This window comes from Rana temporaria, chromosome 1 (genome assembly GCF_905171775.1).
Source record: "Rana temporaria chromosome 1, aRanTem1.1, whole genome shotgun sequence".
NCBI lineage: Eukaryota > Metazoa > Chordata > Amphibia > Anura > Ranidae > Rana > Rana temporaria.
This window is the reverse complement of record NC_053489.1, coordinates 40,408,723-40,431,253: the sequence shown is the minus strand read 5'-3', so window position 1 is coordinate 40,431,253 and position 22,531 is coordinate 40,408,723. Positions and strand designations below refer to the sequence as shown.

At 44.2% G+C, this 22,531-nt stretch overlaps 1 protein-coding gene across 1 annotated transcript in view; it reads right to left on the bottom strand.

Moving 5' to 3' along the window:
• Positions 1 to 882: 882 nt before the first annotated feature.
• The window catches only part of ACAA2 (acetyl-CoA acyltransferase 2), a 37,288-nt gene continuing 15,639 nt past the window's right edge, over positions 883 to 22,531 (bottom strand). The window contains exons 6-10 of the mRNA XM_040336875.1: positions 21,276 to 21,451; positions 17,069 to 17,198; positions 11,687 to 11,757; positions 3,265 to 3,419; positions 883 to 1,457 (exon numbers count right to left, since the gene is read on the bottom strand). Coding sequence (XP_040192809.1) covers positions 1,373 to 1,457; positions 3,265 to 3,419; positions 11,687 to 11,757; positions 17,069 to 17,198; positions 21,276 to 21,451 — 617 coding nt within the window. The 3' untranslated portion in view covers positions 883 to 1,372. The remainder of the gene's footprint in view (positions 1,458 to 3,264; positions 3,420 to 11,686; positions 11,758 to 17,068; positions 17,199 to 21,275; positions 21,452 to 22,531) is intronic.

Below are 22,531 nucleotides of genomic sequence, written 5' to 3'. Positions count from 1 at the left end.
TTCATCCAATGCCCTTCGAACAAAATTCCACAGCTTTTTTTCGACGGAAATCCGATAGTGTGTATGAGGCTGTAGAATCCTTAAACCCAAGCATATGATCCCCGATGTTGTGGCTTACCCATAAGGCTCCATTCACACTTGTATGACTCGCATCAACTTTGGAGCACAACTTTCACGCAACTTGGGATACGACCGACCAGTGACAATGGACAACTGTTGCACACAAGTTGCATTGTTTAACATTCAGGTGTGACTTTCATGCAACTTTTGTGGGTTAACATTGAAGTCTTTGGCCTTCAAGTTGCATGAAAGTCAGACCAAAGTAGCGAGTGAGCCAATTTGAAGTCGCTGCAACTTTAATTTGCACATACAGTGGAACCTTGATTACGAGCATAATCCGTTCCAGGAGAATGCTTGTAATCCAAAGCACTCGCATATCAAAGCGAGTTTCCCAATTGAAGTCAATGGAAACGAAAATAATTTGTTCTGCATTGATTTCAATGGCATGCAATACCGCATGTGGCCAGAGGCGGTGTGGCACCGGAGAGCCTCGGAAAGACCCGAGGACAGTTCGGCTGACATCGGCAAACCTTGGAAAGACTCCGTTCCTGAGGTCACCCGAGCTGTCCTCTGGCCTTTTCCGAATGGCACCAATCGGTTGCGATTGGCACCGTTCGGCCAAACGTGGTACTGGCCAAAGAATCGGCACTTAGGGATTGGCTGATCACAGGCAAATATTCTTACATACGCTCGGGGGACCCTTTATCAGGAGGTAAAAGAAAGTACACCTGTCCCGTGATAATCAAACCAAGCTTTTAAAACTAGCTTTGTTATTCCAAACTGTTGAACGCATTAAGATGGGGTCATTGAAATTCCTCATTGGAATTCTGATCTAATTTTTTTTATTTTGTTTACATTCACAGGTGGCATAAAGATCTTTAGAGAGCCAGTCCACCTCAATGGATTTCTCCGTTCTGGGCAGTCACTGGAGGGTTGAGGTGTCTTCTTACATTCCTCAGGCTTCTGTGGAAGAGTTTTACAATCAAAAATAAATGAAAAATGCAGCGAGACCATCTCCGAGTTGTAATTTAAGGTCACTGCTGGATCACAGAAAATGTAGAAATTAAGCCAGAGAGAAATTCAACCCTCCAGCAGCTAATCAGGACTGAAGACTGGCATTGGAGGAGAAAGTCTTTTAGTGCAACGGCTTGTCATTGGTTCCAGCTGAATGAAGTGTTAGTATGAGCGATACAAAAAGTTCCAAGGCACTAATAATCCAGCACAGTGTGCGCTTCCCACAGACCCCGACACAAGAGTTGGCAGTTTGCTGAAAATTAACATTATTAATACATTTCCGTTGTGCACTTCATGATTAGACCACATTCTCCAGAATGATGGCGATACCCTGACCTCCTCCAATACAGGCCGATCCTACTGCGTATTTACCACCACGGCGTCTGAAAAAGGAGAATAAAATTATATAAAAAAAAAATATTATATATAATTTTCACACACACACACACACACACACACACACACTCTCCTCAAAATTTCAAGTCCTGAGCTACTAGCCAGGCCTCAAGGCGTACTCGCCACCAGTTGCCCTGCCCAACCCCTACCATGTCCCACCCCCTAATCCCGCCCCTAGACGCGCCCTCATAAAATGACACTTAAATGTTTTATGCAGAATTAAGTTATAAAAAATAAATATTAACAACAACTTTATCCGTGCCCGAAAATGCAGCCTGCCCATGTCTACCAATGCAACATGTGTCCCCAGTGCAGCCAAATGTCCCCATATCGCAGCCTACCTGTGCTGGGTAAGAGAGGCGCCAGAGCTGCCACGGCCTGGTTGTTCAAAGCGCGGGGAACATTACAGCTTTCAATTCAATAGCTGTGTTCCCCGCCGCGAGCGTCATATACAGCCCCTCCCCCTTGTCCGGGAAACTTTGATAGACAGATCACCTGTCCAATCCTGGAATGGGTGATCTGTCTATCAAATTGCGCGGACAAGGGGGAGGGGCTGAATATGAAGCTTGCGGTGGGGAACACAGCTATTGAATTCAAAGCTGTATGTTCCCCGCGCTTTGAACAACCAGGCCGTGGCGGCGACACGACTCTCCTCTCCTTGCTCGCCCCCCCCAGCCCACACTTGCCAGCCCTCAAAATGCGAGTGTAAATTTTGAGGGAAGGAGAGGGAGGAGAATTTGGATAAATTCAAAAAGTTTTCCAATGACAATAAAATAGAATATAAAAAACAGAAAATAAAAAGTATACTAGAGTAAACCCCCCACACACACACACACACACACACACACACAAATAATAGATGGAATAGAATAAAATAAAGATAACCATCTTCTAAAATTCAAAAAGAATAAAAAAATATTGAACAGAAAATAAAAAAATTCCAAAATTCAAGTAGAATCAATTGGAATTTGAATAGAATACTAGTACAGAGAAAAGAAAAAAAAACACTCAGTCATAAAGCACAAGTTCCCCTTTTGCGACACGTTACATGGTCCACCCACATTTAGGGTGGACCATGCAACATGTTCCAGCTCCTGCCGCCAATTCCCCCTTGGTGTAACAGTGTGCAGGGGGGTTTTCTTCCTGCATTTGCCATCACAAGCCACATCATTTTTTCATTCACAGTTCCCAATGAATGAAATATAACTACCGTCAGCCACCATGGCAGATGGATTGTAGTTCTAAATGAACTGTGAAGGCGCTGATGAGCGCTCTCGTAGTTGATTCACAAGCCCTGCTGCCTTCAACGCGCAACCAATATGAAGGTACAGGAAGAAAGCTGCAGGGCTTGTCAGCAGAAGCTTGACCACTGCACCCCTGATCCCAGGTGCAATTATTTGCAGGGAAAATAAATAATAATAAAAAAAAAAAAAATCTATTTTTTCCCCCCTGCAACAATATGTGCATTTAGTTTATTTATTTTTTATGTGACCTAATCCTTTACATTTTTGGAACATCTAAAAGCAGTCCAATATAGGGACGAGGAAACCAGCAAACAATTGGCAACAGGTCAACATAAACAGGAACTGTAGACTGCATGTAGCTCAAAGAGCCTCCCGAAGGACCTCACACCTGAACCTGGCATCAGAAGAGGTAGAAAATGTCCACCCGGTCCTGGTGGCACCCTTGCAAATCTGGGCAACTGAATATCCATTGCATAATACAATTGAAGATTTGTACATTAAACAGAGAAGTGACAGGCACTTTTACAGAATGCCGATGGTGTAGCTGTACCTTAGTTCATGAGTAAGATGAGCTGTGATTCGAGAACCAGATGCAGCCAGAGGGTGGCCCAGAGCTATGGCTCCTCCGTCCACATTGGTCTTCTCAGGATCCAGGCCAAGAGCCTTCTCCACCGACAGGTACTGAGCAGCAAAAGCCTCGTTCACCTGGGGACACAAGTATTAGAAAGACATTAATCCAGCAGAATGGACTTTACAAGTGACTCCTAACTTTTCTAATGGCTGGATACACAGCCAATGTAAAAACTTAATTTGTGGGCTAAAACAGGGCTCGACAAATCCCGGTCGCTAGGGCGACTAGAAATAGTGTCCTGGCGACTTGGCTTGGAAGGTGGGCAAAAAAAAAAAAAAAAAGCTGGCGCCATCTGGTGGTGAGCCGTTGGTATTACAAGTTATTACCACCAGATGCAAGCTGGCGCCATCTGGTGGTGGCCTTTGGTATTACAAGTTAAGCATTACAAGTTAAACAGCAATTCTAATGTCATTTTTCAATGCCATCTTCTTCCCTCTAATTAGAACCCCCAAACATTATATATATTTTTTATCCTAACACCCTAGAGCGGGGATATGCAATTAGCGGACCTCCAGCTGTTGCATAACTACAAATCTCATGAGGCATAGCAAGGCTCTGACAGCCACGAGCATGACACCCAGAGGCAGAGGTCCGCTAATTGCATATCCCTGCCCTAGAGAATAAAATGGCGATCATTGCAATACTTTCTGTCACGCCGTATTTGCGCAGCGGTCTTACAAGCGCACTTTTTTGGGAAAAAATTACTTTTTTTAATTAAAAAATAAAACAGTAAAGTTATCCCCATTTTTTTTAATATTATGAAAGATAATGTTACGCCGAGTAAATGGATACCCAACATGTCACACTTCAAAATTGCGTCCGCTCGTGGAACGCCGACAAACTTTTACCCTTTAAAATCTTCATAGGCGACGTTTAAAATAAATCTACAGGTTGCATGTTTTGAGTTACAGAGGAGGTCTAGGGCTAGAATTATTGCTCTCGCTCTACCAATCGCGGTGATACCTCACATGTGTGGTTTGAACACCGTTTACATATGCGGGCGCTGCTCACGTATGTGTTCGCTTCTGTGCGCGAGCTCATCGGGACGGGGTGCGTTTTCTGGCTCCAAACTTTTTTAGCTGGCTCCTAGATTCCAAGCAAATTTGTCAAACCCTGGGCTAAAATAGGAGTATTGTTTGAAACCACCAAGACAATCTGCACCTTTACCAGTAAGGAATGTAATAAGTGGAAGGAGGAATAGTGCTCAGAGGGGTATAGATAGGAGGAGGGCCTAGGTCTGCAGGATCTTGGTTGGGTCATAGAGGGACAAGGCCTCAGGGTGAGGCAGGTGAATTAGCTGCACTGTAAAATAGTACTACAGCGCTAATTAAATATCAAAATATGGAGCATTAACAAAATTACCAAATAATAAACGCAGCAAAAAAGTGATGTAGGTCAAACAAAATAGTGCAATGTATAAATAAATTATTTTGCGCTGTATATTAACTTAGATAATGCAAATCGTGCTTATAAGTGATTTAGAGAAAACTATCAAATGTCAAATTAATAGGCAAATAGATACAAATAAAATCCAATTGCATAAATATACACCAGTGGTTTTCATTGAAACAACACCCAGATCAGTGTGATGATTAAAGGAAGGTGTGATGTGATCTCAAACAACGTGCTCCTGCTTCACAAGTAGAACGCCTCTTCCACATTAACCACAGCTCATGGAAAACAAAAGAGAGAAACTCTCATAGCGCAGCTGAGTATTAAACAATACAAGGAGGATAGATGGTCTCTAGCAATGGCACACTCACGAATCCACCGATTAAAAGCCGCATATAGCAACAATACACCGATCCTTCATTAAGCCGCTCAGCTCATATGATGTTTCCTCTCCTCATTCGAATCCTAGATCGAATCCTAGATCCGTCCCGCTCGTAACTCCTCCCCCACGCGTTACGTCAATAGTCACTTGACTTAGTCATGGGTCACTGCCTGTCCGCTCTCCGCTGATGTTATTTATAGTCAGCGTGGGAATCAGGCAGAGACGGGATTGGTAGTGAGGGAGTATTAGACATCTTACATCATTGCAAGCATAAAAGGAAGGATCATACACTGTTCATTAACATAGTGCATGTAGGCAATTTAATACAAAGAATAATAATTAAAAACTTCATTTAAAAATATCCAAGAACATCTAGTGGCATTATTAAACTGAGGATATGCTTATATGCATAGCAGCCTCTAGTGGCCACAGTAAATACAGCACTTAAAACTCCAGCAAATGCTGCACTACATCAATCAATAAGAAGATATAGTTACAATATAAAAATATATAAAATACATTTATATAAAGATACAATTATGAATAACAACATACCATTTAAAAATAAAACATTTTAGAATTAAAATATTTTAAAGAGAGGAGTATATATAAAAGATAAAAAATATATATATATAAAATACATATACAATCATCACGTGAGGAGTCATCATGTACACACTTAATAATCAGAGATGAAACAATTGAGGTCAAATTCAATATTTAACCCATTGGGCGACAATGATCTCATCTCATGAATCCATTTTGATTCAGATTGACTCAATGCCCGTACCATGTGGCTCCCCCTCCAATGTGGGTTGTATTTGGCAATAGCCCAAAATTTTAAATCTTTGGGGTCCCTATGATGGCACAGGTCAAAGTGTCGTGACACATTATGTTTAGGGAAGCCCTTTTCGATATTTTGCACATGCTCCCTAAGACGTTTCCACAGGGGCCTTTTGGTGCGGCCAATATATTGGAGGGAGCATGAACATTGTAAAGCATACACTACTCCCTCCGTCCTACACGTTATTAGATCTTTAATTTGGTATTCTTTTTGTGTAACATTGGACACAAAACTGGAGCATTTTTGTCCATTGAAATTGGTCTTTTTGCAAGCAAAGCATCTTTTACAAGGAAAGAAACCTTTTCCTTGGAAGAAGGTTAGAGTATTGGATTTGGTGGGAGGATCAGGTACATTCTTTGCCACCAAATCCCTCAGGGAAGGGGCACGTCTATATATTATTCTGGGCATGCTAGGCAATATGCATTGTAGTTGTTTATCAGCCTGTAATATAGACCAATGCCTTTTGAAGATGGTTTCCAATTGTTTGTGTTGTACGTTATAATTTAAAATAATTGGTACTTGATCATCCATAGCTTTACTTTTTATCCTATCTTCTATTAGTGTCTCTCTGGGTATTTCTAACACGTTTTGGATTTGTGTCTGTATGAAACTATTGTCGTATCCTTTATTCACAAACTTTTCCCCAATCATTTTAGCTTGCTCCAAAAAAGTCTGTGGGTCAGTGCAATTCCTGCGGATTCTGACCAATTGGCCTTTCGGGATGTTTATTAGCCATGGGTCATGGTGGCAGCTATCAACCGGTATATAGCTATTCCGTTCGACCGGTTTGAAATACGTTTTTGTGGTAATCAAATCTGCTTCGAGTGTAATTTCTAAATCCAGAAATTGCATAGTTTTTTCATCAATAGTGTATGCAAGTACAATATTTTTCTGGTTTAAATTTAATTTATTAAAGAATTGGATTAAAGATTCAGTATCACCCCTCCATATAAGAATACAATCATCAATAAATCTCTTATAGAGTATTAATTGATCCGGTGGGTCCTCATAAATAGCTGTTTCCTCCCACTCTGCCATGAAGACATTGGCAACACTAGGTGCGTATTTGGCCCCCATGCCAATGCCGTTCAATTGCCGATAGTACTTCTGTCTGTGCCAAAAATAGTTGTGTTGTAGGCCGAATGCCAAACATCTTAACACAAACCTATTTTGCTTAGACACAAGTGACCCAAATTTCGTTAGTGCCCATTTTGATGCTTGAATCGCCTCTATATGGTTAATAACCGTGTAGAGCGAGGACACATCGGCAGTTGCTAGTAGATAATTCTCTGATCTATCGACTTTCACAGTGTCCAAAATCTGAATCAGATGTTTCGTGTCCCTTAGATAAGCCCTTGTTTGTGGGACTAACGGTTGGATGAATTTATCTACATACTGTCCCAGTCTGGAGTTTATAGATTGGATTCCATTAATAATGGGTCTGCCTGGGGGTCTGAGTGGGTCCTTATGAATCTTAGGGATTGTATATATTATGGGTACCCTACAATTATCTGGGACCAGCTATTTTTGTTCTCTTTTATGAAGTACTCCTTTGTCCCTTCCTCTTTGTATCAGATCAATTAACTCATCCTTGTATTCACAGGTAGGGTTTCCCCTAAGCTTAATATACGTGTTCGAATCTTCTAGTTGACTTTCCAATTCTTCATAATAATATTCTTTCGAAAGTACCACTATAGCTCCTCCTTTGTCCGCAGGTCTAATGATGACCTGTTTATTTTCCTCAAGTTCCTTGATTCCTTTATGTATACTTTTGGAATCAGGGACTTTTTTAGTTTTAAGTTTCTCCAGGTCTCTAAGTACCAACTTATTAAAAACTTTGACGTGTTCATTGTTGTAAACCTGAGGATTAAAAAGAGACTTATTCCTCAATTGGCTATGCTGGACTCTCCCCAGAAGAGTTTGATCCTGTACGTACTGTAGGACGGAGGGAGTAGTGTATGCTTTACAATGTTCATGCTCCCTCCAATATATTGGCCGCACCAAAAGGCCCCTGTGGAAACGTCTTAGGGAGCATGTGCAAAATATCGAAAAGGGCTTCCCTAAACATAATGTGTCACGACACTTTGACCTGTGCCATCATAGGGACCCCAAAGATTTAAAATTTTGGGCTATTGCCAAATACAACCCACATTGGAGGGGGAGCCACATGGTACGGGCATTGAGTCAATCTGAATCAAAATGGATTCATGAGATGAGATCATTGTCGCCCAATGGGTTAAATATTGAATTTGACCTCAATTGTTTCATCTCTGATTATTAAGTGTGTACATGATGACTCCTCACGTGATGATTGTATATGTATTTTATATATATATATTTTTTATCTTTTATATATACTCCTCTCTTTAAAATATTTTAATTCTAAAATGTTTTATTTTTAAATGGTATGTTGTTATTCATAATTGTATCTTTATATAAATGTATTTTATATATTTTTATATATATTTTTATATTGTAACTATATCTTCTTATTGATTGATGTAGTGCAGCATTTGCTGGAGTTTTAAGTGCTGTATTTACTGTGGCCACTAGAGGCTGCTATGCATATAAGCATATCCTCAGTTTAATAATGCCACTAGATGTTCTTGGATATTTTTAAATGAAGTTTTTAATTATTATTCTTTGTATTAAATTGCCTACATGCACTATGTTAATGAACAGTGTATGATCCTTCCTTTTATGCTTGCAATGATGTAAGATGTCTAATACTCCCTCACTACCAATCCCGTCTCTGCCTGATTCCCACGCTGACTATAAATAACATCAGCGGAGAGCGGACAGGCAGTGACCCATGACTAAGTCAAGTGACTATTGACGTAACGCGTGGGGGAGGAGTTACGAGCGGGACGGATCTAGGATTCGATCTAGGATTCGAATGAGGAGAGGAAACATCATATGAGCTGAGCGGCTTAATGAAGGATCGGTGTATTGTTGCTATATGCGGCTTTTAATCGGTGGATTCGTGAGTGTGCCATTGCTAGAGACCATCTATCCTCCTTGTATTGTTTAATACTCAGCTGCGCTATGAGAGTTTCTCTCTTTTGTTTTCCATGAGCTGTGGTTAATGTGGAAGAGGCGTTCTACTTGTGAAGCAGGAGCACGTTGTTTGAGATCACATCACACCTTCCTTTAATCATCACACTGATCTGGGTGTTGTTTCAATGAAAACCACTGGTGTATATTTATGCAATTGGATTTTATTTGTATCTATTTGCCTATTAATTTGACATTTGATAGTTTTCTCTAAATCACTTATAAGCACGATTTGCATTATCTAAGTTAATATACAGCGCAAAATAATTTATTTATGAATTAGCTGCACTGTCATCTACCTCCATATACATTGGAGGGCCTCAGAGGGTTCCACTGTAATAAGGGTCCACTACGGCCACACAAATGTATTTTCTGGCAACGGTCTGGAGTAAATACCTTAACCCTTCGTCTATCAAGGTACGTCAGTTATAAACATCCAGCTAGTTAAGAATTGTTGCTGCAGCCATGAGCTTGGCATGGGTTTGTTTTTGTCCAGTGAGCCCAATCACTTTTACAGTACAGTTAATTTTGCCAATGTGGACAGAGCAGTGCCGCTTCAGGCTCAGAAAGAATCCCAACAATATTTTCAGGATTCACCTGGCAACCTGACAGGCAGCTCAGCTTTTCAGAGTGTGGCTGAGAGCCACTGGTGCCCACTCCCTCCCCAGCCTGGCACTCCAGGGAATGATGGAGGAGCAGAGTGGGGAGCAATCACTGACAGTCACTCTTTCCACCTGGAGCAGACAAGGAACTGAGCAATCAGATCTCTTAAAGACGTTATATAATAAATATATTAGAATTTCTATAAATCACTCAGTTCTTGGTCTTCAGACAGATGTCAATGACAGCTGTATCTCGACACTGATGCTGCAGCATAGGACAAGTGTGTGAATTTCTTATTACTTCATAATTTACACACACACACGTTATATATATATATATATATATATATATATGTGTAACATCTGCTGAAGAAGTCCCGCCCTAAGGGACGCAACGTTCGGTGGGGAAGGACGTGACGTCACCCGCAGCCTTCCATTGTGTTTTACATCTCGCCGTACACCCTCACATTTTTGTAAATATTTTATCTTTTCATGTGAAAACACTGAAGAAATTACACTTTTCTACAATGTAAAGTAGTGAGTGTACAGCTTGTATAACAGTGTCAACTTGCTGCCCCCTCAAAATAGCCATTAATGTCTAAACCATTGGCAACAAAAGTGAGTACACCCCTAAGTGAAAATGTCCAAATTAGGCCCAATTAGCCATTTTCCCTCCCCGGTGTCATGTGTCTCATTAGTGTTACAAGTTCTGAGGTGTGAATGAGGAGCAGGCGTGTTAAATTTGGTGTTATCGCTCTCACTCTCTCATACTGGTCACTGGAAGTTCAACATGGTACCTCATGGCAAAGAACTGAGGATCAGAAAAAATATATAATTGTTGCTCTACATAAAGATGGCATAGGCTATTAGAAGATTGCCAAGATCCTGAAACTGAGCTGCGTCATGGTGGTCAAGGCCATGAAGTGGTTTAACAGGACAGGTTCCACTCAGAACAGGCCTCGCCATGGTCGACCGAAGAAGTTGAGTGCACGTGTTATATCCAGAGGTTTTCTTTGGGAAATAGACGTATGAGTGCTGCCAGCATTGCTGCAGAGGTTGAAGGGGTGGTCAGCCTGTCAGTGCTCAGACCATACACTGCACACTGGATCAAAAATTGGTCTGCATGGCTGTCGTCCCAGAAGGAAGCCTCTTCTAAAAGATGATGCACAAGAAAGCCAACAGGTTTCTGAAGACAAGCAGACTAAGGACATGGATTACTGGAACCATGTCCTGTGGTCTCATGAGACCAAGATAAACTTATTTGGTACAGATGGTGTCAAGCGTGTGTGGCGCAACCAGGTGAGCCTTGCATATAGTCAAGCATGGTGGTTGGGAGTGTCATGGTCTGGGGCTGCATGAGTTCTGCCGGCACTGGGGAGCTACAGATCATTGAGGGAACCAAGAATGCCAACATGCACTGTGACATACTGAAGCAGAGCATGATCCCCTCGCTTCAGAGACTGGGCCGCAGGGCAGTATTCCAACATGGTAACGACCCCAAACACACCTCCAAGATGACCACTGCCTTGCTAAAGAAGCTGAGGGTAAAGGTGATGTACTGGCCAAGCATGTCTCCAGACCTAAACCCTATTGAGCATCTGTGGTGGAGAAGCGCAAGGTCTCCAACATCCACCAGCTCTGTGATGTCAGTGGAAGAGGACTCCAGTGAAGTAATTTTGAGTGGACGGCAAATTTACACTGTTATACAAGCTGTACACTCACAGTGGTAAGTGAATGGATCCATTGGCAGGATCAATAGGTAATAAAACCAGGTTATAGGAAGGACTGAGAAAAATTAAGACTGCTTTGTAAGGACTGCATCACATGAAATCTTTGCTTGAGGCGGGTTCACACCGCAGCATGGAGCGGCACAGAAGGAGTCTGGTGCGTCTCCATTCGCCATTTCGGCCCGAACTCGGACCAGAAGACGCACAGGGCTCCTATGCAATTCGCACCAGAGATGTGTCCGACATGCAAATTGGATGCAGGAAAAAAATCTCATCCAATTGGCAATAGTGTGAACTCAGCCTTAGTTGATAATTCCACATAAAGTAAAAGGATGTTTACCTCCACAAGATCCATGTCCTTCAGGGATAGGCCAGCTTTCTTCAGTGCTTCAGTAATGGCAGGAACGGGGCCTGCAAATACAAATCAGCCTTGTAAACAGAAAACTGAGAATAGTCTGCACATCATAACGCAGCCAGCAAGTTAGCAGACAAAACTTTGGGCCTCTTGCACACTGCAGCTTGGAAAAGCTCAGTACAGCTTTTTTTTTTTACGGAGCTAAAATACAGCCCATTAATGTGGAGCCGATTGGCGCCATTCAGAAGATCTCTGAAATACTCCGTTCCCGAGCCTTTCCCGAGTTCCGCTGAGCTGTCCTTGAGACTTTCCGAGTGATTGCGAGTCTCTCCGGTCCCCCCTCCCCCCCCCACCTCTGGTCACATGCAGTATTGCATGCCATTGAAGTCAATGCGGAACACATTATTTTAGTTTCCATTGACTTCAATGGGGAAACTTGCTTTGATATGCGAGTGCTTTGGATTACGAGCATTCTCCTGGAACGGATTATACTCGTAATCCAAGGTTCCACTGTATACATCTCTCTATGTAGGGTTTACAACCACTAAAGTTAGAGGTCAATTTTATGAAAACACAGTGGGCCGGATTCTCAAAAGGTATCGCCTGACACGCCGTCGTATCTCTGAGTCCGCCCGTCGTATCTATGCGCCTGATTCATAGAATCAGTTACGCATAGATAACCATTAGATCCGACAGGCGTAAGGCTTTTACGCTGTCGGATCTTAAATGCAATTTTTTTTTTCGCCGCTAGGTGTCGCCGACGTCGTTTTTCCCCGATCGAGTATGCAAAATACGCAAATTCCCGAACGTACGCCCGACTGACGCAGTGAAGTTACGACGTTTACGTAAGATTTGCGACGCGTAAAGTTGCCCCTGCTATATGAGGCGCAGCCAATGTTAAGTATGGCCGTCGTTCCCGCGTCAAAATTTAAAAATTTACGTTGTTTGCGTAAGTCGTCCGTGAATAGGGCTGGACGCCATTTACCTTCACGTCAAAACCAATGACGCCCTTGCGACGTCATTTAGCACAATGCATGTCCGGTAATTTTAGGGACAGCGTATGCGCAGTACGTTCGGAGCGGGAATGCGCCCAATTTAAATGATCCACGCCCCCTACCCGGATCATTTGAATTAGGCGGGCTTGCGCCGGGGGATTTACGCTACGCCGCCGCAACGTTACAGGCAAGTGCTTTGTGAATCATGCACTTGCCCGTAAAACTTGCGGTAACGTAAATCAGATACATTACGCCCGCCGAGTTTTACGCCATTATACAAGAACCTGGCCCAGGATTTAAACCAATAAAAAAAAAAAAAAATTCTGTGTACACACACACACACACGATTTAGGAGCAGCATTTTGGCAGACAAAAAAAAAAAAAAAATCCAAGCTTGACGCACCTAAAACGTGTGCAAATTATTATTCTGGTAAGTAAAATGAATTAAGGGCCAAATCCTCAAAAGAGATACGACGGAGTAACTGCTGTTATCCCTGGTCCCAACTATGGAACTGATCCACAGAATCAGTTTTCCATAGTTAGGACGAAGATCCGACATGTGTAATTGAATTACACTGCCGGATCTTAGGATGCAGTACCGCATCCGCCGCTGGGGGCATTTTGTGTCGAAATGCCGCCTCGGGTATGCAAATTAGCACTTATGGAGATCCACAAAGCTTTTCTGCTTCGTTTTTTCTCCGTAAGTATCAAGTTGCATACGCAAAATTAGGGCCGCTTTTACATGGTGTAAAGTTAGTACACCATGTAAAAGCAGACCCTTCTGTCTAGCGACGCGTTTTTTTTTCTAATTTGATTTTTTTTTTTTCGCGCCGTATCTTTTTTTTTTCCCCCCGACGCAACTTTATTGACCCGTCACAATCCACAAAGCTCGGCGTAACGTAATTTCGCGCTATGCACGTCGGGAAAATGACGTCACGAGCATGCGTAGTACGGCCGGCGCGGGAGCGCGCCTCATTTAAATGGGAATCGCCCCCATGAAATGAGGAACGCCTTGTGCCGGCGGAATTTAAGTTACACGGCCAGAAATTTCTAGGTAAGTGCTTTGTGGATCGGGCACTTAGGTAGAAATTTTAAGGCAGTGTAACTTAAATGGGAATTTCGCCGTTATGCCTGGTCTTTGTGGATTTGGCCCTAAATGCCCAAGAGCTTGATGCACTTAAAGAAGTTTACAAAAACACGGCTTGAGGTGAGTTTTTGATGCAGCTTTTCTCCTGCCAGGGCAAAAGCATTCAGTAGAGCTGGGCAAAGGCCAATTTGCTTAAAGCGCTGGTGGCTTCTCCCTGCGTTGAGAGTCTGCGTTGAAGACTCCTACAGTGGACACCCGTGCGGGCGCGCTCCCGAGTTCGGCATCTGTGTCCATTCACACAGAATGCAGACTCGGCGCCGCGTCATTGGATTTGATTGACAGCAGCGGGAGCCAATGGCTGCACTGCCATCAATCTATCCAATCAGGACATGAGACACCAGTTAGAGATGGTGTGCTCATTCCCGGAACGAAGGCTGACAGCTTTCAGGCAAGTAAAATGTGGGTTGGGGGGGCTGCAGCACTACAGAAGGTTTTTCACCTTAATGCATAAGAAGCATTAAGGTGAAAAACCTTGAGGGGTTTACAACCCCTTTAAGGCCTTAATATGAGTTTTGTGCAATTCTTTACACACGCACTATGGTGTACATTGCTGGATGCTATACACATCCTCATAGCTCATGGGTGTGGAATGCCACAGACATTTCTTTATGTGTGGGAAGGGATTCCCATGCAGCACAAGAGGGTCTATGTTCTCAGAGAATGTATGGAATGTATGAATGGTGAGTCCTTTCTCCCATTCTGCATACTGTAGGTTTAGTTATTTAATTATAAGCATGTGTGTAAGACCCAAGAATATCGGATACATATGGGGAAAAAAAAAAAAAAAAAAAAAAGGGGGGGGGGGGGTAGTAGCATTGTCACAAGATAGGAGGCATGCCAAAACTACAGAACACCCACCCCCCTCTCCTCACCAACATAGGGGAGCTTCAAAAATACTCATTGTTAGGTTCTACATACCGTATTTAAAAATCGGCGTATACCGCGCACTTTTTTGCCCTGAAAATCCGCTTTCCCGCGCTGAGTTTGAATACTGCGCCGGCATATACCGAGCGCAGTACACGTGTATAGTCGGGCAGGCTCGGCTCCTCTCGCGCTCACGTCCTGGACGTATAGGACGTGAGCGCGAGAGTATAGTCGGGCAGGCTCGGCTCCTCTCGCGCTCACGTCCTGGACGTACAGGACGTGAGCGCGAGAGTAGCCGAGCCTGCACGACTATACACGAGTGTACTGCGCTCGGTATATGCCGGCGCAGTATTCAAACTCGGCGCGGGGAACGAGCGGGTAGGACGCCGGACCCGATGAAGAGGACACCCGAAGCCGCAGACGGACGCCGGACCCGACGAGGCCCGCCAATGGACGCCGCGCAAGACACCAAAACTGTAAGTACAAAAATCTTTTTTCGACAGGAATGCGGGTCCACTTTAGGGGTGCGCGCTGTACGCCGGAGCGCGCAATACCCCGATAAATACGGTACATTTTATATTGGGGTGGCACAGATACCCTTTTTTTTTAAATCAGCGAGTAGGAGTACCGATGCAATTTGCATGCATACAAAACACTGCAAATGACACCGCAAAAAATTGCATGCAATTTGAGCAGGAATGTGGTACAATTCCTGTCTGAATCGCATTCAGTTTCCTGCATCGCTCCTGTATGAACCCCAGCTTGTCCGCGATTTTTAGTCCGAAATTAGACATGATCAGGGAATCTTCCCTACACGACGGGTTCCACCAGCTCCCAATACAATTGTGGACATCTGCAGCTATGGCTTGGGCTACTCCTGCCTCTCCCATGGCTTTGTTCCCCACATTTACAGAAGATTTCCATGATCGCCCCCTCCCCGACTGTCAGATGCCGAAAAGCACTTCACTTGTCTGGGGTTTTGAAATCCCCCTCCACTTTCACTATTCTCCTGACAGTACGGGCTAGACGGCTTCCGAAGGTCAGTCCCGTCCATACAACGGCACTGACCAATGAGAATTCTTGTACTGTAAGGAGATGGCTCGCTGGAACCAAAGCCATGGGAGGGGCAGGAGGAGCTGCGGATGTCCACAGTTGGATGGGAGCCAGAGCTGCTGGAACTCGTCATGCAGGGAGGTTTCCTGCACCGCTACTCTGTAAACTTCCCTATGACAAACCTGGCTTCACACAGGAGCAGTGGGGGAACCACATGCAATGCAAATCACACCGTATTCCTGTTCAAATTGCACCGCAAAGAATCGGTTTCGGGAGCATTTTCAAGAGTACGCGACACTTATACCGATATCAGTATATCCCTACTTTATACTTCTGAAATTATATCATCATATTATATGATCAGAAGTGTCAGTTGCCCAGTGGACTTAGAGAACTGACTCTAGTGACAGTGGCCCGGATTCTCAGAGGACTTACGACGGCGTAGCGCCATGTACGCCGTCGTAAGTCCGAATCCGACCCGTCGTAACTATGCGCCTGATTCTTAGAATCAGTTACGCATAGATATCCATTAGATCCGACAGGCGTAAGTCTTACGCCGTCAGATCTTAACTGCATTTTTTTTTTGACCGCTAGGTGGCGCTTCCGTCAAATTCCGCGTCGAGTATGCAAATTAGCTAGATACGAGACTTCTCGAACGTACGCGCGGGCGACGCAGTAAAGTTACGACGTTTACGTTAGGCCGTTCCCGGCGTATAGTTGCCCCTGCTATATGAGGCGCAGCCAATGTTAAGTATGGCCGTCGTTCCCGCGTCGAAATTTGAAAAAGTTACGTCGTTTGCGCAAGTCATCCGTGAATGGGGCTGGACGTCATTTACGTTCACGTCAAAACCAATGACGTTCTTGCGGCGTACTTTGGAGCAATGCACACTGGGAAATTCCATGGACGGCGAATGCGCTGTTCCGCAAAAACGTCAAGTCACAGTAGTTTAACATAACACACGCCCCCCTGATCCAAATTTGAATTAGGCGGGCTTACGCCGGCCGATTTACGCTACGCCGCCGCAACTTACGGAGCAAGTGCTTTGAGAATACAGCACTTGCCCGTCTAAGTTGCGGCGGCGTAGCGTAAATCAGATACGTTACGCCGCCACAGAGATACGCCGCTGGACGTGAATCTGGGCCAGTGTGTTTAGCAGCGCTGGCCCTGGAAAAGGCGAATATTTGGGGGTTTTTACAGTTAAAAATTGTCTGCCCAAGCTACAATTCCAATATAACAAAAAGGTTAGCATAATAATATTTTATTAACAAATTAATTTAAAAAATGTTATTAAGAAGGTTGTTCCTTACCAATGCCCATAATCTTGGGCTCACACCCGGCCGCATGATAGGCAACGATCCTGGCGAGTGGGGTGAGCTTGTGCTTTGTAACGGCTTCTTCACTGGCCAAGATGAGAACTCCGGCTCCATCGCTGATACCCTGAGAACAAAGACAATATAGTTCAGGACAAGGGTTTGTGACCTTTCATTTAAGTCCTATATGCAATATTTTTAGACCAGGGTTTTCAGGAGTGTAGTGCAGAAGTTATCTCCACCTGACTAGATCGAGGGCTTCACTAAACCACAATCATTTTTGTTATGTAAAGATTACCAAGTGCAGCAAACATTAAAAAAATGTAAGTGTTATTAAATCTTGGTTTTTCTTTAAATTAGAACAAAACAGGTCTATATTTACCTGCTCTGTGCAATGCAAAGCCCTGATCCTCCTCTTCCGTGGTCCCCCACCGGGGCTCCACGCCCCTCATCGTCAGCAGGTGCTTCCAAAGAAAGACACTTTCATTGGGTCACCCGTGCGTGCTCACCCCCGAGCCATCCATTGACACAGCAGGGGGCTCGGCCCCACTCGCATGTTACAGCATTCAATTGACAGCAGAGGCAGACAATGGCACCTGCTGCTATCAATCTGCCCAATGAGAAGGGAGACGGCTGCTCTCGTGCACGACGCTGGATCAGATCGGGTTGGGGGGGGGGGGGCATGCATTCATTCTAAGAAAACCTATAATGCTTTAGAACCACTTTCATTTGTCTGAGGTTGGACCAAAACATAAAGTAAATACGGCTTGGATGGTTTGCATTTTGATTATATTGGTCAGGCAACGCACTGACATCTTTGCTGCCGTAGTGCTATGTGTTGGGTGGTCAATGTGCCCCTGTACCTTTAAGGAGGGGTGGGGGGCTCATTCCAAGTCCACGTGCCCTCTGCCTATTTATTAAAATGCATGTGCCCTAGGGGGTGTTGAAAATAATTGTATAAGGAAAAAAAAAAAAAACGATGCATTGCGATTCAGCACTGATGCGGAGAACGGCCGAATCGCGATTGTATAGAGGACGTCATCCCCACACGCCTCTGTCAGAGTCCTTCCTTCCCTCTCCACCTGTCACGGAGCTTGCACCCAAAATGCCCAGGGCGGCTGCTCACCATTGTCTGGATCACACACAGCGAGCATCTCTTGCTGTGTTGCAGACCTTTCATAAGAATATCCTGGCACGCCTGTCCTCTTATTCCAGCAGCCGCTGTAACAAAGTCCGGCCTCCTAGACTGTCATAGGCGGCACACTTTAAATTTCCTGGAATTGGATCAGTGTGCCGCTATCACAGTCTAGGAGGCAGGATTTTGTTACATCGGCCGCTAGAGGAGGGAGATGACGGGCGCAATGGGAAATTCATATCAAAGCTCTGTGACACAGCAGGAGATGCCCATTGTGTGTGATCCAGGCAATGGAGAGTGTGCAATGGATGGGCACAGTCAGCGAGGCTGCAATTATTGATGGGCACAGTCAGGCTGTATTTGATGTGCACAGCGAGGCTGCGTTTCATGAGGCTGCACTGATGGGTCTTTGATGAAAACCATGGGCATTGGGCAGTAATCGTGATGCATTGTGGAATCGAAGAGATCATTTTGAATCGAATTGCGAGGCCAGTGAAGATGCACAACTCTAATGTGCCACTCCCCCCCCCCCCCCGTTTACATCATGGTCCCTGATAACCATCACACCAGGTTATATGGAGGAAGACCCAATTGATTGAGACACATGGTGGCAAGAATTTAACAAAATGCCTAATAACGTGAAGTGAATCATAACTGTTAGGCCCCTTTCACATGGGGCAGTGGAGGTGCAGTGACAGTATAGCGGCGTGATTTTTAGCGCTGCTATACCGTCATTTACTGCGATATTTGGCCGCTAGCGGTGCGGTTTTAACCCCCGCTAGCGGCCGAAAAAGGGTTAATACCGCCCGCAGTGCGCCTCTGTAGAGGCGCATTGCGGGCGGTATTACCGCAGTTTCCCATTGATTTCAATGGGAAGGAGCAGTAAACACCCCCGCTCCTATACCGCTCCAAAGATGCAGCTAGCAGGACTTTTGGAGCGGTCCTGCTAGTGCACCGCTTCAGTGTGAAAACCTTCGGGCTTTCACATTGAAGCCTGCAGGGCACGATTTTTTCAGGCGGTATAGCAGCGCTATTTTTACAAGCAGTTCGGAGGTATAAAATGTATCCCTGATTCGTCCAAAAAAATAAAATCCAAACACGCATGCTCAGAAGCAATGCTAACCATTAGCAGAAGTTGCCCAAAGGGTGAAGCCAAGGATCTGAAAAAAATAAATAAAAAAAAAAAAAAAGCTAAAAACAGTTTCGTATTTGTTGGCCAAGAAAGTTTTGCCGTTTGTATGCAGAACAAGTTTATGGACAAAAGTCCTGCGTTTTGTGCGATGTAAAATCCGACCGTGTGTATGAGGCTTTATTCTATACAAACTTCACACTCAGAGCCATGTCATTGCTTTCCATCAACTAAAGCTACTCATTGGGGGAGATCAACTAAAACTGGCTCACACAGACTCTGGTGCAGCTGTACGTAGTAACCAATCAGTTTCCAGGTTTTATTGTCACAGCTTAAAGGGTCACTAAAAGGAAAACTTTTTTAGCTGAAATTACTGTTTACAGGGTATAGAGACATAATAGTTAACTGTTTCCTTTTAAAAAAGGATTAAAAATAGATAAAAAACAATCATATAATGTGCCTACAGTTTAGTTTAGTGTTTGCTGTTGTTTCCTGGTTCTCTGATGTACAGAGCCAGAGAGCCAATAGGCAAGAGGGCAGATCAGGTTTGTAAAACGAAACTGGATTGATGCCGACAAACAGTAATCACACCTCCTTGATTAGTCACCACAGTGAGAAATCTCCCAGTACTGTGGTGATCAGGAAACAGACAACCAGGAAGTGTCCAAAACAGAGAGGAATTACAGCAACATCAAAGCAAAAACGAACAATGAGGACATGAAACCAGGACCGCAGTAAGGTAAAAGAAGCTATTTAGCAAAAAAAAAAAAAAAAAAAATTCCTTTAGTGACCCTTTAATTTAACAAGCTGAAGGTAGAAGCCAATTGGCTACTATGCACAGCTGCACCAGATTCGTTGTACACCAGTTTTAGTAAATCCCGCCCCCTTGTTTTAAGTATTTGAGACCAAACAATAATAAAGTGGTTGTAAAGTCAGAAGTTCTCATCTTAATGCATGAAGATAAAAAAAAAAAAAAAAAAAAAAAAAAAAAAAACCTTCTGTGTGCAGCAGCCGCCCTAATACTTGAGCCCCATCTCTCCCCAGCGATGTCCACAAGTGCCTTGGCGGTCCAGGACTCTCCTCCCGATTGACTGAGACACAGCAGTGGCGCCATTGGCTCCCTCTGCTGTTAAGCAATGTCAGTTAGCCAATCAGGAGAGAGGGGCGGGTCCGAATAGACACATGGAGCCGTGACTCAGGCTTGGGTGCCCCCATAGCAAGCTGCTTGCTGTGGGGGCACGCGACAGGAGGGAGGGGCCAGGAGAGCCAAAGAGGGACAAGAGAAGGAGGATCCAGACTGCTCTGTGCAAAACCAACTGCAAGTATAACTTCCCCCCCCCCTCTAAAAATAATAGACTTTACAGTCACATTTTGTGGATAACGCCGACTTCATAGTTAGAAATCGACTCAGAAGGGGGAGATTTACTCAAACTGGAGAGTGCAAAATCTGGTGCAGCGCTGCATAGAAACTTCCAGGTTGTATTGTCAAAGCTTAATTGAACAAGCTGAAGTTTTTAGAGCCCATTCACACTGACAGCGCCCGGGCATCAGTGGTAAAAAAATGCCACTATTTTTAGAGGCGCTTTACCGTAGTTTTTGGGGACCTTTTAACCCCTGGTAGCGGCCAAATAAAGAGTTAAAAGCACCGCTGCCCATTGATTTCAATTGAGAGAGGGGCGCTTTAGGAACGGTGTATTCACCGCTGCAAAGAAGCTACTTGCAGGACTTATTTTTTTTGACGCCATGCCAGCGCAGCACCCCAGTGTGAAAGCACTCAGCCTTTCACACTGGGATTGCAGAGGAGGCTTTTTTCAGGCGATAAAGTGCCTGAAAAATGCCTCCAGTGTGAAAGGGGTCTTAAGCCGATTGGTTACCATGCACAGCTGCACCAGATTCTGAGTGCTCTAGTTTTAGTAAATGTCCCCCAAAGTGTTCCTTACCGAGGCGTTGCCAGCAGTCACCACTCCATCCTTCTTGAACACGGTTGGCAGTTTGGCCATCTGCTCCAGGGTAGTCTGGGGTCTCGGGTGCTCGTCTTGCTCCATTTTTACAGGTCCTTTCTTTGTTTTCAATTCAATCGGGGCCATTTCTGCAGTGAAGCGCCCGGCGTCCTGAGCTAAACAGACAAAGCCAGAAGGTTACACTACAGAGGCAGGAATGGCAGTTAGACAGACAATCCCAATGCACAGAATTTACGCCACTTGGTAAAAGTTTGTAGACATTTGACTGTCGGAACCCATCTGTAAAATGCTTTAATAATTTTTTTTTTTTTTTAAAGTATATCATAGAGGAGTTTATACTCAAGACCACCTGGGTAATTCCTGGGAATCCGGATGTTACTTTAAAGATGAACTCCAGGCAAAACATCTGTATATGCAGATGTAATACAGTGCTTTGAAAAAGTATTCATACCCCTTGGAATTTTCCACATTTTGTCAGGTTACAACCAAAAACAAATTGTATGTTATAGACCAACACAAAGAGGCACATAATTGTGAAGTGGAAGGAAAATACCGTATTTATCGGCGTATACCGCGCACTTTTTTGCCCTTAAAATCAAAGGAAAATCGTGGGTGCGTGATATACGCCGATACTCGGCCGCCGACATATACCGAGCGCAGTACACTGGGCCATGCTCGGCTCCCCTCGCTGTTATGCGAGAGAAGCCGAGCGTGGTTTAGCGTGCCCGAGTGTACTGCGCTTGGTATATGTCGGCGGCGTTTAAACACAGCGCGGGAAGCGGCGATCGGCTCAGAGACCAGCGCGGGAGAAGCAGGGAGGACACCACGAAGGCCGCAGATGGACGCCAAACCGGACCAAAATGGTAATATAAAAAAAATAAAAAATAAAAACACAGGAATTTCAAGGCCACATTGGGGGTGCGCGCTATACCCCGACAAATACGGTAAATGTTTTTTTTTTTTTTTATGTTTTACAAATAAATGTGAAAAGTGTGGCATGCTTTTGTATTCAGCCCTCTTTACTCTGATACCCCTAAGACCCCTTTCACAAGCGTTTTTACAGCGTTTTGGCGTTAAAAATAGCGATATTAAAACGCTCTCCATGCATCTCTATGGACCCTTTCACAATGAGTTCTGCAAGCAGCATCTTTGGAGCAGCTTTTGGGCGCTTGGGAAAAAAAAACCCACACACCTCCAAAAACGCCCCTCTCCATTGAAATGAATTGAAAGCGCTG